The 18,857-nt window shown below is 52.0% G+C and overlaps 2 protein-coding genes across 7 annotated transcripts in view; one reads left to right on the forward strand and one right to left on the reverse strand.

Moving 5' to 3' along the window:
• Window positions 1–6,990, forward strand: part of SLC6A6 (solute carrier family 6 member 6) — an 85,577-nt gene extending 78,587 nt beyond the window's left edge. For all 4 annotated transcript variants that reach the window (XM_050781666.1, XM_050781664.1, XM_050781665.1 and 1 more), the window contains 2 exons: window positions 1,211–1,381; window positions 4,394–6,990. In XM_050781666.1, the coding sequence (XP_050637623.1) occupies window positions 1,211–1,381; window positions 4,394–4,534 (312 nt within the window). In that variant the 3' untranslated portion in view covers window positions 4,535–6,990. The remainder of the gene's footprint in view (window positions 1–1,210; window positions 1,382–4,393) is intronic.
• Window positions 6,991–10,655: 3,665 nt separating this feature from the next.
• GRIP2 (glutamate receptor interacting protein 2) overlaps window positions 10,656–18,857 on the reverse strand; it is a 50,945-nt gene continuing 42,743 nt past the window's right edge. For 2 of the 3 annotated variants that reach the window (XM_050781614.1, XM_050781613.1), the window contains 3 exons: window positions 15,843–15,986; window positions 14,323–14,469; window positions 10,656–13,312 (listed from right to left, as the gene is read on the reverse strand). In XM_050781614.1, the coding sequence (XP_050637571.1) occupies window positions 13,154–13,312; window positions 14,323–14,469; window positions 15,843–15,986 (450 nt within the window). In that variant the 3' untranslated portion in view covers window positions 10,656–13,153. The remainder of the gene's footprint in view (window positions 13,313–14,322; window positions 14,470–15,842; window positions 15,987–18,857) is intronic. The other variant, XR_007723588.1, reaches the window with a different exon arrangement.

Raw genomic sequence — 18,857 nt, forward strand, 5'->3', positions numbered from 1 at the left:
ATGGGAAACAGGCAGGCACTGGCTGCAAGCTCCTCCTGCTTAGGAGGGCCCAGGGCAGCATCTCTTGGGACTCAGTCATCTGAACCACAGCCCTACACATAGGGATGGGAACAACAGCAGGGCCAGACGAGCAGTAGGTGCCCAGTAAAAGATGCCTGCAGGCTGGTGCTCTCCCTTGGCCCATCACTGACTCTGCTTTAGAAAGATGCATCTTCCTGTCAAATCCCAGTTAGTAGGTGTTGAAGAGTTTGGCCATTTTCACATTGTGGACCAATCCGAGGCCACCCTGGGCCCTCCTCAGAGATGCTCTCATTCTGACTAGAAGCAGAAGCCCCGGGAGCCCCCAGCCAGCCTTAGGTGCTCTTCTCACAGGGAAAGGTGGGCTTTGCTCCCTTTGGAGGCACAGGGCTGACCCCACCCCACCACTCATGCATGCTGATGGCCACTGGCCATTAGTATGGACCTGGGGCTGGGCTGTGGACACTGAACAGGACAAGGCCCAGGTGCCCAGGCCCCTGCTGCCTGTGGCTCAGAGATAGAGGTGGAGGGCGGCAGTCAGGGAAAAAAGGCTTTCATCTACACTGCTAGCACTTACAGTGCACCTGCTATATGTACCTGGAGCTGCGCTGGGTGTTAAAGAAATAGGACAAGACACACACGTGCCTACTCTCAGACTCGCAGTCTGGCAGAACACGTGTGCCCAAGAGATGGTTACAGCCACTCGCTTTCTGAAAGGAGAGATCTGGGTGGTGCCTGGGCAAGTAAGGCAGGCCCAGTGGAGCCAAGTTAGGATGAGAAGAAGAAGAGGGGGAAAGAGGAAACAGCGTGTGCCAAGACCCAGAGATCAGTGGCAGAGGAGCTAGAAGGAATTCTTCAGGGTGACTGAGTGTGGACATGGAGGGAGAGCTGAGGGAGGGAGGGAGGGAGGGAGGGAGGGAGGGGCGCAGCTTCTGCTGACACTCCCGGCTGCACTGAGGAGTCTGGGCTGCATCTGCTGGCACTGGGAGCCACAGAAGGGTTTTGAGCAGGCAAACGACTCTGTTTTCACTGGGGGGGATCCTTGTGGCAGCAGAGAGGGGTGGGAGACCTAAGCCAGGCCTTTCCCAAGGAGAGAAACCCTTCCCTCGGGTTGAGACCAGTCCTGGTCCCAGAAGCCCCCGACCCCCCAATGCCCAGGACCCCTCTCCTGACTGCTCCCATCTCTCTGCAGGGATGTTTCATCTTCTCGCTCGTCAAGTATGTACCCCTGACCTACAACAAAACATACGTGTACCCCAACTGGGCCATTGGGCTGGGCTGGAGCCTGGCCCTTTCCTCCATGCTCTGCGTTCCCTTGGTCATCATCATCCGCCTCTGCCAGACCGAGGGGCCGTTCCTTGTGGTGAGTGCTTGGGCCGAGGGCCGGGAGAGGTGGGAGGCGCAAGGCCAAAGGTGATTGTTGCTGGTTTGCTGCGTGATCTCAGGCGAGTCACCTGCCCTCTCTGAGCCATAGTTCCCTCACCCATCCAGTGGTTCAGCTTGTGGGCAGGAGAGTGCATTGTGGGAAGACGGGAAGCAAGTACAGTTCACATGGGAGAAGGCTTTATGGAGACATTGGAAGCCGGGCTGTGGGGCGAGGAGGAACTTGCCAGGTGGAGAATGTGAGAGGGAAGGTGTTCCTGGTGTTGGCAGGGTGGGGGTGGGCAGTGAGGCTGGAGAGGTGACTGTAGCTTTGGATGCCAAGCTAAGAGCTAGGGCTTTATCCTGGGACCAGTGGGGCCATGTTCCTGAAGCGGTGGGACAAAGACAGGAACCTGGGGAGGAAGCCTGAGCCCCACCCAGATGCCTTCTCTTATTGAGGAGCCAAATTTAGGATCATCCCAGCCCATGCGGGGTCTTCTCCGGATCTGTGGCGGCAGCCAGACCTCTGCCTTTGTGCCTGCCGGGGCCTCCCCTGGCCCCACCTACCTTCCGTGTCCTCTCAGAAATTCCTCCAACAGCCCTGGAGATCCCAGGCCCTGGCAAAGGCCCCACTCTTTCCAAGAAATTCTTTTCTCAGAATCTCCCTTAACCTTTTGAGCTTGGGCTGGCTCCAAGAGTGCACTGTTTTGTTCTGGGCTGTTTTTATTGTTATTCTCTTTTAAAAATCTGGAGCCAGGATGTCCTGGGGCCCTGGCTCCCTGCTGGGCTGGGTCCTGTTTCCTCCTGGGCAGGGGAATGGCCTGGAGGTGATGCTGGTGGCAGGGGAGGGAGGGGAGACTGAGGAAGCTGGCAGGGCAGGAAGAAATCCTTGAAACTGAGGAGGCCCCTGGGGTTTTCCTGGAGCTTTTCACCCATTCTATTTTTTCAGAGGACAGAGGGCAGGACCCCAACCAGTCTTTAGCCAGAACACTGAATGGCTCTATGAGCTGTTAACAGACTGAAATACTGGGCCTGGGGACAGACAGGGAACAGTGACTGTCCTGAGCCCTCCAGGTGACCCCTCAATACTCCAGGCCAACCCAACCAGAATTTCCAGAATGTCCTTACTATCCAGAAGCCAAAGGGTTCATTAGGGCACAGCAAGGGGTCTCTAAAGGTTCTGATTGGTCTTGGGGTCTCTGTTCTGATTGGTGAGTGCCCACAGCAATTACATACCATTGGTTCAGGGGGACATCCAACAGGTCACTAACTTAGTGTCCTTCAAAGCCTCATTTTAAAATATTGGTCCAGCCCACATTTAGAAGTTTGGGTGGAGTGGAGTTGGCATGGGGGAAAGAGGTGGAGGAGTGGGTGAGGGCAGGCTTCACCCCACACTGGTACCGTCCTCCTGTGCCAATCTGAGTTCACCAAAGGCCCCTCTGAAGGCAGTTGAGCCACCATCTGTCTATCTTTCTTTATGTGCCTCTTAGGGGCTCCCACCTGCACAAGTTGAGGCATCTTGCCAGCCATGAGCTTCTCTGAGCCAGTTTCTGGCAAACCCAGATCTCTGTCCCAGGATGGTTCCAGCTCTGCCTGAGCCTCCTGTGTAGGCAAAGCCCCAAGTGGCTGCCTGGGGATTTGACTCTCCTCCACCCTCCCATGCACAGCCAATTGTATGGATGTGGAGAGGCAAAGTGATGAGGGGAGAGCTGGCAGGTGGCTCAGGTGAGGGAAGCCAGGGGGGTAGGGCTAGGAGCAAACTAGAGAAGGTGCTGTATGGAGGGGACCTGGGCCTGGAGGTGCCAGATCTTGCAGCTTTTCAAGAAAAGATGGAAAACTGGATTTAAAAAAAAATAATAATAATAGAGACAGGGTCTTGCTCCTTTGCCCAGGCTGGAGTGCAGTGGCATAATCACGGGCTCAAGCGATCCTCTTTCCTCAGCCTCCGGAGTAACTTGGACTACAGGCACGTACCACCATGCCTGGCTAATTTTTTTTTTTTTAAGAGTTAGGGTCTCACTGTGTTGCCCAGGCTGCTTTTAAATCCTGACCTTGAGCAATCCTCCTGTTTCCCAAAGTGCTGGGATTACTGAAAACTGGGTTTTTAAATGAAATACTGTAGCTTTTAATAAGCAGCTTTTAAAAGTTTGTAACATACCTAAGTTGAATGTAAATGCCTAGAAAGAGGGCTTGTTGATTTGTTTGTTTGTTTGTTTGTTTCATTTGTTTCAACTGCCGGCCTATTCAAGTCTCTGAGTGGACACTTGGCAAGAGGTGGACCCGGGGGTGGGAGTCTGGTTGAGTCCTAGTTCTGACATGGATTTTCTGAGTATCCTTGGAGAGGGACCCTCAACCAACTAAGGACAAAACTCACGCTGCTCAGGAGTGATATAGAATTCCCATACAGCTCCTGTCTCTTCAAAGGGCAGCTCAAATGCAAGCGAGGTTCTCCAAGCCCTTAAGACGTAAACCCTGCTGGGAGGACTGGATGCCTTCACGGAACTAGGGAAGACCTGTCTCTGCAAGAAGGCAGGAAGTGTAGCTTATGGGAGGCTGAGGAGTTTGGAGTTTCTCCTTGGGGAAGGTGGGAGCCATGGAGGCTTAAGACAGTTGTCCAACTCAGGGCATACAAATGACAGGAACTCAACTGCTGCTTTGCAAGGCAGAGGAATCAGGGGAGAGAATCACAGGGAGGCATATTTTAGTCCCATAGAAGAGAAAAGCGTGTGAAGGTTGAGTCCCCCGTCCCTATAGGAATGTAAGCAGGGGTTTGGCCAAGGAAGGAAACTACCAACAGGAGTTCTGCCTTGAGTTCGGGCCTAGCAGGACCTTAGGAGTGCCTTAGTTCAATTCCATTATTTCCAAAAAGGACAAAAACAGGAGATCAGAGAGGGTGTGAGTTTGCCCAAGACAAACAGCACATCAGCCAATTCAGGAGGAGGCAGATGGCCCCGGTGAAGGGGAGACCAGGCCACCTGACCTTTCCCCCCTCACTCCTGTCATCCTTCTCCAGAGAGTCAAGTACCTGCTGACCCCAAGGGAACCCAACCGCTGGGCTGTGGAGCGCGAGGGAGCCACGCCCTACAACTCTCGCGCCGTCATGAACGGCGCTCTGGTGAAACCGACCCACATCATTGTGGAGACCATGATGTGAGCTCTCTCGGGTCGACGGGGCCGGCCGCTTTCCTGCTGTTTACTAACATTAGATTCTCATAGGGCCAGGTTTACAGAGCTTTATATTTGCACTAGGATTTTTTTTTTTTTGTAATTGTCACAGAAAATGTAATTGTGGGTATGTGTGTGTGCGTGTGTGTGTGTGTATCGTGTGTGTGTGTTTTGTTTTGATTTGGGGGATATTTTGTACAAAAAGAAAACCCACGGGAAGATGTCCGTGGAGAGGCAGAGCTTTCATACTGAATTAGATGTATTTTATGGGAATTTGGTAAATTTTTCTTTGTATTTTTTTTTTACATATAAGTATATATACACTTAAAGATTGTCATATACTTTTACCACTTGAATTGATCTTCTTGCCAGCAATAGATCTCATTTTCAAAAGCAATTCTTCGGTGCTGTGTAGCTGGCAGAAAATTCTGTCCAGTAAACGCAGGATGGAATTTTCCTGGGACTCTACACCCATCTTAAGGTGGTATACCTTCCAAATCCTGGTTCAGATGGAAGAAATAGCAGGAGAGAGGACCCACTAGCTGGCAGACCCAGAGGTAAGGAGAAAGGAGGACTGTGAGGAGATACCTCATTAAACGTAGCTTAGCAAAGAAAAGAGATGCCAAAGGAATGAACCAACCCTTCACATAAAGGAGACCGGCCGAAGCTAAATGAGGAGGCCCTATAGCAGAAGTCTGATTCTGAGAGCAGTAGAAACTTATACCAGAAGGAAAATCCCACTTTTAATTTTGAGATGGTGAGTGGATAGTCAGTAGACCATCAACAACCATTGGCCAGAGAGGGAGCTGCTAGAGATCCAAGAAGGCTGGCAGGAATGAGGCTCACCACTCAGCCTCACAACAGGTGGTGAAGGCACAGGCCACAGTCCTTCCTGGGGCATTCCAGGCAGAGAAGGACTAGAGGCTCTCCCGGCAGGAGCTGGGGTCTCAGGGCTCAGATCAGTCTGTTGCATTTGAACGGGGTCATAACAGGTTCTGGTCATTCCCCATGCAACATCTCAGCCTCTCTTCAAGTTGCCTGCAGGAATGAAGCATGACATACCTGTTGAGGGACTAGGGGAGTGGTGGGGAGGTGAGTGGATCGAAGGATATAGGCCCCAGGCATGCAGATGGGCCCGGTGTCGGGGAGGGGTGCTTTCTTTCCTCATCTCCCCACTCCCCACGCTCAGCCTGGGAGACTCCTGCCAAGTCCTCATTAAAGATGCTACCCCGGGCTGCCCTGGCACCTAACAAGGCACAGCAAGAGCAGCTTTTGAGTCTGGATCCTCCACTGGGGGAAGTGCTCCCAGTTCAGAACAAGGGCAGCCCGTGGTGCTGACCTAGGATATAACAAAGCTCTTGACTTCAAAACCCCTGCAATAGCTGGTGTCAGACATTTACCACCTGGGGACCCAAAAGAGAAGGCCTAGGAGAGTTTTCTAGAAGGTTGGGATTGTCAGGGTCCTGGCCCCCAGAACTGGCTTGACCAAGGGCCTTATGTGGAGCAGAGGTTGTCTCTGAACCAGGAGAGAAGGTACTATACCTTTCAAATCCCGTGGGCAGACACACCCCACCCGGCCCCTATTTGGACCTAAACTGTGCCATTTGAACAGTCACTTCCAAGCTCAGTCTGAATGAAACCGAAACACGACCACGCACGTAGGCAGTGACTGACTGCCTCGAGGGGTGCAGACCGGAGAGTTTTCACAGCAGGGGCTCTTGGAACCCTGGAAACCCCTTCTTAAATTTGGGAGGAGGGGTAAGCCTTTGGTGCCCCCCTCCCAAGGGGCAATTCTGAACCCCATCTTTGGCAGGTATACACATTTCACTGTTTCCAAAGCTATCTACTCTGTCAAACAACACCCAGTCCTATTCCAAACTCTCAACGATTTTAACTTGTTCCTAGTTTTCTATGTATTTATGGTTGCCGTTGTGTCTGATTTGATTTTACTGTTTTTTCCCTGATTTTATGGAGTAGTATTGTGACCTGTTTTCCTTTGTCTTATATAACTTTAGTAAACTAACCACTGTCAATGATTGAGGGCAGGTGGCACGTGAGGAAGAGGGGGCTTGGCACGCAGTGGCTACCTGGGCATTTGTGGTCATTTCAGTCTCCATCTCCCCAGCAGGGGCTCCCTGGGTGAAAGGCCACAGTATTTTGGGTTGGTAGGCAAATTGTAACATTCTGGACATGGCCTGAGGAAGGCCTCTTCTTATAAGACCAAATTCTAGACCAAAGACACATGTAGACCAAGTCCCCAGGCCCCGCCTGGAAGGAAGGCCGGCCACCTTCCCCAAGCCGTTCCTTGACCCTCCCCAAGGCACCTGTCTCCAATCAGAGCCCTCTCGCCCAGCCCTGGCTCTGTGTGCAGAGCGTAGCTCTGTGAGTACCTGTGTAATAATGCCTAACCTTCATGTCTCCGTCTGAACGAAACTTTCTGTGAGAGCTCATGACTCTGGTCCACCTGTGTATAGAGAATGGGCAAAGTCCTTCACCTGCTTTCTGCTTGGGATGGATCAGAAATGCTGGTGCTCGCACATAGCCCAGCCAGCCAGATCTGGAAAGGAAACGAGGGGGTTGTTTAAAGCAACTTTTTAAGATGAAGTGGGAGATGCTGCGTTGAGATGGGCCATGCTAGGGCCACAGTGGAGATTTCCTGATGGTCAGGGAGAGAAGGGACTCCAGGGTCCCCTAACCCAATGCCCTTGATGTAAATGAGGTAGCTGAGGCCCAGGGAGGCACTGTGAGCCAGGAATGGATTTTCTTGAAACAGCTCTAACTGCAGGTTCTCCGAGGTAGGTGCAGGGAATGGTGAATGTATGACCAGGGCTACCTCCAGCAACATCCTCAAGGTCTTCCTGACAACCAAAGATAAGCCTTTATGGAAAAGGAAATGCCCTCCCCTCCATGTTCAGGGATGAGGGGAGCAGCAGCACCCACACTCCCACATCCTCGCAGAACTGGACCCATACTGTGGCTTGGTGAGCTGGGTGACTCCAGCCTCGCCTGCACACCCCAGCCCTGCACGGGGCCCTCCTTCCTCCCAGCAGCCCTTGGTGAGCTAGGAATTGAGATCCCTGTTTGTGCAAGAGGGAACTGAGGTGCAGAGAAGCCAGAGGTGTGCCAGATCCTTAGGCAGGATTTAGATGAAGTCGCCCTGGCTCCAGACTGACCCAAGGCTCTGCAAGCAGTTTCCAGGCAGCAGGAAGTGGCCTTGGATGCTCTCCTTCCAGGACAGCATAACCCCTGGGCCATGTGCAGCTCCTTCACTGCCCCCCAGATCCCCAGCACACCCCCAAAGACGGGGAAACACAAGGGGAGAGCACAGCATGGCCCCTCAGCCCAGTTCAGGGCACTCTTGTATCGCCCGGGTACCACCACACAATGGTCCCCCACCCAGCCAGCATCTCCCAGCACAGCCCCTCTCCCTGGGGAAATGCTATGGGTAGCCAGTCTAAAGGCACAGGCACCTAACTGCTCCCCCCACCCCACCCCACCCAAGACTCAGACAGAAGCCAGGAAAGGACCCGAGAGAAAATCCTTCAAGGTGGCCTGAGGTCCCATCCATCCCTCAGACCCATGTGGTCCCAGGCCAGGCTGTCTGTGTAGATGCAGTAAATACCACTGTGTGCAAAAATCGAAGTACAAAACCACAAGACTAAACAAAACAAACCCAGAGGGCAAAACTTGTAGAGGTGGGCAGTCCAGAAAGCAGGGGGAAGCCCTCCCCCTTTCCTTCTCTCCCTGACCCTCAGAATATATATCATTGTAATAGGAAGCATTTTTTCATTGTTTTCTTGTGGGTGTCACTACAGACATGTTCTGGCATGTTCTCCGAGGGATGGAGCATCCTGTTATATATTTGACTTCAAATTGAAATGTTGGCTTCATTTTTTTTTTTTTACCCAATTAATCTCCCAATCCCTAGCAACTGTGACTCTGTATTTAGCACAAGAGAAAACTGAGAACGTGGGTCTTGCCTCCTTCCAGAAATATGTCTGGCTCATCAGGACATTTTTTTAAAACTTCAAAATATTTTTAAGGTATTTTAAACTTTTATATAAAAAAAAATCAACCAACAAGAGACTCTTCTGAGGAGGAACATTTGTATTTGAACAAGATCCTTGGTGTGTAGTTCAGTCTTGCAGTATACAAGCTTTTGTGTATAAATGTTTTATGATATGATTCCCTGTATTTGCAGGGGTTTTTTTCTCTTTTGCTTTTTAGATAAATATGTATATCGATATTTTAAATTCATCTTTGCTTTTTTTAGAGGAGTTTGTAATCACCTTATAACACGAAAATAAACATTTCCTTTTTAACATCCAACATGTTTGGGTTGTGTTCTGTGTTATAAAACGCTTTACATTTTATAAAGGGCTTCCCGTCCAATCCCAGGACGCTCCTCAAAGGTAGGTATTATCCCAGGTTAGAGGTTCCGACATGGAAGCTCACAAAGGAAGCAGCTTTCTCTCTCGGGGTACACAGCAAGTCCATGAAAGAACCTGAATTCGCACCGGGGCCCACAAGCTCTTGGCTCTACTGGTTCTACTGATTCTACCTGCTACATGCGCAGCCCTGTACAACTGGGAGATCTGGCAGCAGTCACCTGACCCTCAGTTTCCCCATCTGGACTAAACCATTGTCCCCATCAAGGCCACCAGGATGATTGGAGGTGATGCTGTTAGCCTTAGGTGCTCACCTGCTGCGGCTTTCAGTCCTTCCTCTTTAGCCTTGGGCTGCCCTGTCGGAAGTGCAGAAAGCAGGTGGTGGGTGGCGGGGTGGGGGAAGCATAGAGGAGAAGCAAACCTGATTGCCCTTCTCCCACTTCCCCACCACCAGGTGCAGGCACTCATTAATACCCAGTTAAGGCTCTCTGGGGTCAGAACAGGTCCATGTTCGGGCAGCCTTCCTGCCAACAGCCCCCCCACCCTTTGGGATGGACAAACTTGGGAGTCAGTTGAGTCCTTTGCCCAACTAACCAGATAAAATTCTCAGTAACTCATTTACAGAGAATGTTAGAATAAAAGACCACTCTACCCCCATTTTCTGGCTCTTTCTGACAGCGTCTGCCTACCTCCCTCCCTCTCTCTCTGTGTCCTGGCCATGTGGCTTGTGTTCAAGCCCTGGTTCCATCCCTTACTACCTGTGTGGCCTTGGGCAAGTTACTCAACCTCTTTGTGCCTGTTTCCTCATCTGTAATGATGGGACAAGAATAGAGTCCACCTCCGAAGGCTATTGGGAGGATCCAGCAAGTTCTTGCAAAGGGCTTAGAGCAGTGCCTGCTGCCTGCCTTGGCCCTTCCCCTGCCTACACCGCTCCCAAGACAGGATACTCACTTCCCGGAAAAAACCTCTTCCTCTGGTCACAGAACTGTGGCCTCCCCAGTGGGGCCTGGCCCTGGCCTCTGAGTCCCAGACCCCACAGCTCACCTGCCCTAGATACTCTCTGGACACTGCAGGAGAGCAGCCAGTCCCAGGTTGCCCTCCTGCCAATACCTTCCCAACCTGGGCTAAGGAGACTCCATACGCAGGCACCACTGTTTGCCTCTGGCTTTCCGCTGCACAGAGAATCAAATCCATTCCCCCCGATCCCTGCTACCTCCAACCTAGTCTCCAGCTTCATTCCCCTCCCAGGCCTTCTTTCTCTTCCTTGAAACCATCAAACTCGTTCCTATTTCAGGGCCTTTGCATTGGCTGTGTCCACTTCCTGAGATACTCTTCCTCCAGGTCTCCACGGAGGCTGGCTCCTGTCTTCAGGTCTCATTGCAAATGTCGCCTCTTGAGAGAAACCCCTCCTAACATTGTGAGCTAAAGCCCCTCACCCTGGTGTCTCTATCCCATTACTCCTTTTTGTTTGCCTTGTTGCATTTGATGCCTTTTGAAATAATTATTTATTTGCTTGCTTGTTGATTGTCTTCCTGCCACCAGAATGTGCAGACATGACCTAAATCTGTCTGATTCATGTTGCCCAGGGGCTGGATGATGGAAGCAAATGGCAAACTTTTTGAATTAATGAATCATCAAAATCAGGTGAGATGTCACCAGACCCATACGGAAGCTGACTTGCCAACCCATGATTTTGTTAAAAAAGCAAACTTCTACTCTAGGTGGATTTAAATAATTTTATTTAAAAAAAAAATCATCCCCATAGCACTTACCCCAAGCCACTGCAACCCCTGGTAGGACAAAGACTTAGATGAGGGCCCCAAACAGACCATAAGCGGCCTTTGCAATATAGCCCCTTGGCGTTTGTGCTTCCCAAGAGCCCTAAGAAAACCCGATGTAGAAAAATACTTTACAAGGAATATGTTCTAATCTCAGCCAGAGAAAAATACAGCTTTGGGGGAGGGGGTGGTGGAAGGGGACATGTCACAGGGGCTGTTCCCAAAATGCATAGGCAGGCAGGGCGCTCACTGGGGAAAGGTGTCAGGAAATGTCAAGTCGGGGGTGACCCATCCCCACGAGAAGCCAGAAGAAATATTGCATATGAGGAGGCCGGCGTGGCTGGGAGGCCCAGCGCGGGCCTGATTGCATACGTTTGGGAGAATGGCAGAGGCCTCAGCCCGAGGAGGCAGAGGGGGTACTGGTTAGAGTCGGGTGCATCTTCCCTCGCCTGGAGTCCTGGAGTCAATGCAGTTTTCCCAAGCCAAGAGGCCCTGAGAGTGTGTCCTGTCCAGCCCTGCTGCTTAGCAGAGGTCCAGAGACGCTGAGCCACCTGTCCAAGGTCACACAGCTATGGCTGCTTGTGTCCAGAAGCCACACCTCTGCTGTGCTGTCCCTCCCCCGCAAAGTGAGGGCTCTTGGCTTTCGCTTGGTGCCCTGTGACAGGTAGGCAGTGCCCTTTCCCCCTGGGCTAAGTACACAGGTATCCAAGATAGCAGAGGTGCTGAGCACCCCAGGCACAAGCATGCAGGGCCCTCAGGGAGGGCACCGAGGGGCAGGGCCTGGGGAAGTGGAGGGGAGGGGTAAGGGAGGCAGGCCCCCGGGAGACAGCATGGGCAGTTCCCCAAGGGTGCCTTGGTGGGTCGGTAGACCTGGTTCTGTCCCTGACCAGGAAGCCTGTGTCTGCTCAGACTGTCCACCTGTGATCATCCAGAGGGGCTGGGGGTCCAACCCAGACAGGGTCACACAGCAAACAGGTAACAGACCGAGGGTGAAAAGAATAGACCTCTTGACTCCCCATTTGTTCTCTCAAATGGAAGAGCACTTTTCCGGCCTCCAGGATCCCAGGTTGGAGACAGGTGGAGGTGGGAGTGGGTGCCCCATTTTCCAGAGACCCCTGTGAGAGCTGGGCCAGGCAAAGCACATCTCCAGCCCTGGCTACACCCGCCTGCCCACTCCACCCCAGGCACCACTCGCTAGACCAGCGAGGGAGGCCCACACCCTTCTCAAAATGAAGAGGGTCTCTGATTTGTGGACACTGAGGACAATGATTTTAAGGGATGCTGGTGCTTCCAGATTTCAAGTGGGAATAGACTTCTTTGAATAAGCACTTTGGACACCCTCCACTGGGCAAGAGTGTCCCATCTTTTCCTCTGGCCCATCTCTCTCCCATCTGCCTCCCTCTTTCTCCTCTTCCTCCACTGATCTGGCTGTAAAGACGAGTGCTATGCCTCACAGGTCCTGTGTCCATCACTTTTCAGTCTTCATTGGATGGCAGGCGAATGGAAGCTCCAGGGTCTTTTGTCCCAAAAATGACTCCTCCCACAAGGAGGGGCTTGGGCTGAGTGGGCGTGCAGATGGGTCAGTGGCCACACGGCCTACAGAAGCAGGAGGGCTGAGAGCCCGAGGCCCATAGAGCCTGCCCAATGGGCCCAGAACCAGTCTCAAGTGCCAGAAGCTTCAGACTGAGATGCTGAAATGAAAGAATCACCCACTTTCGGAATCAAAGGGCCAACACTTCCTGGGATCCCAGACGCCCCAACTTAAGCGTCTCATAAGTGGGGACCAGATTCTGGGAATCTGAGAATCTCAGGACTAGCAAGCCTCAAACCCCCATTCTGGAGAAGCGAAGGAGCTGGGCTCCCATCTGAAGCAGTATCCTTCCTGGTGGCCGAGTCTCTAGAGGAAGTGGCTCCCCATCAGGAAGCCAACCCCCCGAGCGCGTGTGCACGCATCATGGGAATGCCTCATGCCCCAATGCACGCCTGCGCTGGGGTATCCAGCTCCTGCCTGCTCACCTCCTGTGACCGAGAACTCACTCCTCCTTGCAGCTCATTCCAGCTCCATGGCTTTGCTGGGAGGAAGTGCTCCCTACGTCTTCGACCTCTCCAAGGAGGCCCCACAGGGACCTGGGACAGCCCCCAGGCCTCTCTCCTCTCGGCTGAGCAGCCTGTGCCAACCCTTCTTAAGGGAGGCTCCTCTGGGCATCTTGGAGACCCAACTTGGTGAGAGACCCCAGCTGTCACTCCAACTTGGGCAGGCCTCCCTGCTTGGCACCCCAGTCACCACAGACCTGGGGAACAGAGGCCAAGCGTCACCCCAGGCTCAGGGTCTGCCAGACCAACAGATGAATGAGTGGGTGGCCGCTTCTCCAGCCCAGCTACGTGTCTGGGATCCAGGATCTGCCTGGGTGGTCCCTTAGGAGTTCGGCCCACATGCTGACTTCAGAGCATCCGGGGACTGCTGGGGCCTGGCGCTCGGGGGGCCCGGCTGCTGTGTGCCAGCGGGTTGCGGCTGATGACCAGCTCCAGGACATCACCCGCCTCAGCCAGAAGCGGCACCGCCAGGCAGCAGTCGAAGTCCCGTGTACGGACGTGGTTGACCTGCATGGGGCACAACCAAGGGAACAGAGCCGAGGTGTCAGCCCTGCGGGGCTGAAGGGAGCGAGAGGCATGTGATGTCCTAAAAGTGGGCCCTGTCCCAGCCTTGACACAAGCCCTGACATCTCCAGCACCACACACACAGGAACATTCTTCCTCTCTCTCTCAGTCCTTCTGTTAGGTTTCATCAAAGAGAAAGTCCTAGGAAGAGGCGGGTATACCCTTCACACCCCTCTAACTCCTGTTTTTCTCCCTTTCTCACATGAAAGAGCAGACCACACACTCAGAGAGCTTCCTGCCTAGAACTGTGTGACGTGACATTGTCTTCTTTCTATTTTATTTGCATTTTACACCCACTTTCTATTTCAAAGCAGGGGGTGCTAGATTTGCACTCCTAATGGAGATAAAAAGTTTCCTTTCAAAGTCAATGTAAATTGAAAAAGTGCCATCAATTTAGAGAAAACATGAATTAGTAAATTTCATATAAATATGGTAAAAACCACACTGAGGGAGCAAAAACAGCCAGGGCATGAGAAGGGGTGGCACAGGGTGCCCAGCACAGGATGCCCCACGCTTCCCAGGCTCCTTCGCGGTTAGGAAGGTCACATGAGGGTTTGGTCCATCGGCCGTGAAGCAAGGTGATGAGTGTTGCTTCTGGGTGAAGGCAGAAAAATATCTACGTGTGACTTTCCAGTCTGTTTCCTCTGCTGTGGAGTCTGAAGAGGCCACGTGTCTCAGAGAGTCAGTTCCAAGATGGGCAGATGCTCCATCAGCCCTGGGAGAGGAAGGCCCCCACTGGCCCGCAGTGGGCATGGGGTGTAAGAAAAAAGGTCTGTGTGTGCTCAGCCTCTGAGGCTCAGGGTGCTGGGGCCCGCATCGCAACTTAGGCTAACCTGACTCAGACGACTTGCATTCTCCTGCCCTCTTCACAGGTGATAGATGCAGGCTCTTTCCCCACCCTCAGGCTAGGGAACAATGCCACCCCCACTATGCAGCCCCTGCCCCAGCGTTACCTGCAGGACCCTGTCAAAGGGCCGGAGGCCCCCGCGGTGGGCTGGCCCATCAGGGCGCACAGTGTGGACATAGACGCCTTTTTCCAGGAGGCCATCTGAGACGCTAAAACCAAAGTCATTCCGCATGGGGTCCTTGTGCAGGGTCACCTGGAAGCAGGAGGAGGAGGTTCCTGGGACTCTGACCTTTGGCCCCAGCCTCTCACAGTAGCCCAGATCCCTTGGTCTGGCATTCAGCGCCTCTGGTCAACCATACCCCCCAGGCTGCAGTGCCCCAGCCTCCTGCCCCTTGGCCTTCACCCACCCCAACCCCTCCTCCTCCCTCCCACAGCAGATGCTCCAAGCCACCACACTCAAGTACAAGGGAGCCCTTAGGAGTGACTTCCTTTCAGCCCTTTCTCAGTCCTCTGGCTCCATCAGGGAGGAGGCCTGCCCAGGGCACTGTTACCTTCCCTGACCCTCACTCATTCCCATTTACCAAAGAGCTCAGAGCTTCTGAGGACCATTGGCTAGGGATTGTCCTCCTCATCTTTTTTTTTTTTTTTTTTTTTTGAGCTGGAGTCTCACTCTGTCACCCAGGCTGGAGTGCAATGGCGCGATCTCGGTTCACTACAACCTCCTTCTACGGGGTTCAAGCGATTCTCCTGCCTCAGCCTCCCGAATAGCTGGGACTACAGACGCGTGCCACCATGCCCAGGTAATTTTTGTATTTTTAGTAGAGACGGGGTTTCACCATGTTAGCCAGGATGGTTTTGATCTCCTGACCTTGTGATCCACCCGCCTTGGCATCCCAAAGTGCTGGGATTACAGGCATGAGCCACCAAGCCATCTTATTTTTACATAATGACCTATAGATGGCACAAGACACTGGCTTCTCATTGTGTGAGATACATAGAAGTCACACACACATGTAGAAGGGTTTATATGTTATATGTAAATATGTGTATATGAGATACAAAACAACTTAAGGCCAGGCACAGTGGCTCACACATGTAATCTCAGCACTTTGAGAGGCTGAGGTGGGCAGGTTATTTGAACTCAGGAGTTTGAGACCAGCCTGGGCAACATGTTGAAACCCTGTCTCTAAAAAAATACAAAAATTAGCCAGGTGTAGTGGTGCATGCCTGTGGTCCCAGCTTCTTGGGGGGCTGAGGTGGGAGGATCACTTGAACCCAGGAGGTCAAGGCTGCAGTAAGCCTTGATCGAGCAACTGCACTCCAGCCTGGGCAACAGAGCCAGACCCTGTCTCAAAAAAATAAACACATAGATAAAATAACTTAAGTGGAGGGAAAAAAAGCACATCTACTTAAAGAAAAATAATAATAGCCAGCGTGAATCACAGGTGTGCATGTGTATGAGTTTGTGTGTCACCCAAATGATGAGCATTTTGGAAAACTCAACCCGGTTTTGTGGTGGAGGAGAATAAAGCCCCAAGAGGGGCAGGGCCTCTCTGGAGTCCCATGACGGTGCTCATGGCGTCAGGACACAGGTCCAGGTCTCCTGTGCTCACCCCCAGTGCCTACCTTGTGCATCTCCAAGGGTGTAGGCAGTAGCAGTTCCTCCATCTCTGCAGGAGAGGCTCGTACCTCCCGTCCCCTCTGCCAAGGCCGGTGGCCAGGCCTGCCCTCGAGGGCTGCCCTCTGCACAGTGCCTGTCATGATGGATGCCTGCAGGAACATGGCCCTTCTTTCAGATGCTTGTTGGCTTGTCTCATCAGGCAGTCAGCGTCCACTGACACCTACTATGTGCCAGTCACAAAGGGGACAATGGTGAACAGGACAGAAGTGGTCCCTGTTCACTGGGGCTGGGTCCAACAGTGGTGGAGTGGGAAGTCATGAACCAATCACACTAACAATGAGGATAATAATCACTGGCACTTAGTCATTCATGCCTACCCACTGCTAGGTCAGTTCTCAGCACTTTACACCTATAACTCCTTTTATTCTCCACAGTACAATGATGCAAGTAAATACCATTTTTTTTCCACTTTACAGATGAGGAAACTGCTTATTTCCTTAGCCATATAAAAAAGATTTGAAACCAGAGTCTAGTTCCAAAGTCAAGACTCTTTTTTTTTTTTTTTTTTTTTGAGACAAAGTTTCGCTCTTATTGCCCAGGCTGGAGTGCAATGGCACGATCTTGGCTCACCTCAACCTCCGCCTCACAGGTTCAAGCGATTCTCCTGCCTCATCCTCCTGAATAGCTGGAATTGCAGGCATGTGCCACCATGCCCAGCTAATTTTGCATTTTCTTTTTTAGTAGAGACGGGGTTTCTCCATGTTGATCAGGCTGGTCTCGAACCCCCGACCTCAGGTTATCCGTCCGCCTCAACTTCCCAAAGTGCTGGGATTACAGGCATGAGCCACCATACCCAGCCCCAAAGTCAGAACTCTTAACCACTCTGCTACATTGCTAATTGCCAACATAAATAAGATAAAATCATGCACTGCAATAAGTGTTACAGAGGTGAGGCATTCGGGAAGTGAGAACCTGGGACAGGTGGCCCTGGTCCTGTGAGGAGTGGGGAAGCATCCAGAGCTGAAATTGAAAGGACAAGGAAGAAGAGGCCCAGGGAAGAGTCCCTGGCAAAGGAAACAGTATGTGCAAAGCCCTGCGGTGGGGGGATCTGGAAGCAAACCTGGCGGCTGGTGACTGAGGGCCCAGTCCTGCGGCACCCTCTAGACCACAGTAAGAGATGTGAACTTCATTCCAGGAGCAGCAGGCAGCCCCTGAAGGACTGAAGCCAGGCAGAGAAGGTGACATAAACAATGTGTGGATCTAGAAGCATCTTCCAACTGCCACATGAAGACTGGGCTGCAGGTGTGGGAGTGGAGGCTGGGAGGGAGACCTGTTAGGGGCCATGTAGTTGTCCAAAGAAAAGACAATGGTGGTCTGGACAAGGATGGTGCCACTGGAGAAGGAGAGAAGGCGTGGAGTTAGAACAGGCTCAGGGAGGGAGGGCTGAGCAATCGGAAATGCCAAGCTCTAAGTTGCCAGCCGGAAGCCTGAGTGTGAAGCCCCGAGGGAAACAGCTTCACACTCAGGCTGGGAAATCCAGAGATGGAGGTGGGGGTGCTGGAGCTGCTGGGAGGGGAGGATGGACTTCTTACTGTGACGTCATACAGTCTTACAGGCAAACAATTGTCTCCTCAGCCTAGAAACGTCTCTCCTTCTGCCCATCACAGTATCTGAGTTCCTACTATTAGTGCACAGTTCTATCTGACCATTTGGGGTGCAGGGGGTTGGTCTTTTAGGGATCCCCTAAGGGAAGGTAAATTATGATTAAAATGTTATACGTTGGTCGTGGTGACTCATGCTTGTAACCCCAGCACTTTGGGAGGCGGAGGCAGGAGGATTGTTTGAGCCTAGGAGTTCGAGACCAACCTGGGCAAACATAGCCAGACAACCTCTCTACAAAATCTACAATTATTAGCCAGGCATGGTGGTGCATGTCTGTGGTCCCAGCTACTAGGGAGGCTGAGGCAGGAGGATCTGCTGAACCTGGGAGGTGAAGGTTGCAGTGAGCTGAGACCATACCACTGCACTCCAGCCTGGGCAACAGAGCAAGATCCTATTGCTAAAAAATAAAAACTGTTTTAGGGCCAAACTGTTGGGTTGGAGTGGGGAGGAAGATAGGAAAACAAGGGTGGATATTGAATGAGGAGGCAGGAAAGCACCTTTTTCACATCTTAGAAACGATCTTCACCTGCCTGGGAGCCAGCATCCAAAAGGAAATATATGAGACTCCTCATTTCGGGATAATAGAGTTATTAAAACACAGAATCAGGGAGTCCAGGCATCGCAGGGTCTTGGACCCCTAAAATTGTAGAATTCAAGGACTTCCAGTTAAAATGCAGACTGAGCTGATACAGGAAGTTCACACCTCCCTTCAAACACATAGAGATTTCAATTTGTTAAATAAACACTTTCAAAGCAAGAAAGAAAAATTCAGAGACAGGCATTAGCAGGAGTGAAACCGTCTGGCTTATGGAAGTTAGTGGCCCATGGAAGGTAACAACGAAGTATACACGTTTGGAGCTGGGATACTGTTCAGGGAAAAGAGATGCTGTCTCAAAGCAGGAAACGATACCATTCCAGAAAGTGAGTGCTGTCTCATTGCTGGATAGCGACTGGAAAATGTCTGCCCACAGGGGTACAAGAAGGGAACCACCAAGACTTGAACAGGCAGGAGGGGGAGGATCACTTGTGACAAACTAGAACCCTTAGTGTGACCTCTGCATGAGGGTGGGGCCAGAATCTGCCTTCCACAATAGTGCAGAAACACTGAGCAGAGGAATCACTGTCAAAACCAGTCTGGAATTGGTGAAGTTCAAAGGCCACAGCCAAGACAAAGTGAGGAGTGATCTCACCGAAGCGTCAACAACACGGAGCACACACAGCAAGGCAGGCGCCTGGGAAGGGACAGCGGCTGGAAGCCGTGCAGTGACGAGATGGAAAAGCCCACCTGCCCACAGACAAAACAAGTAGGCGAATCCACACCCAGGGAACTAAAAATAATAGTGAAATAAAAAGAAACT

This window comes from Macaca thibetana, chromosome 2, assembly GCF_024542745.1.
Source record: "Macaca thibetana thibetana isolate TM-01 chromosome 2, ASM2454274v1, whole genome shotgun sequence".
NCBI classification, from domain to species: domain Eukaryota; kingdom Metazoa; phylum Chordata; class Mammalia; order Primates; family Cercopithecidae; genus Macaca; species Macaca thibetana.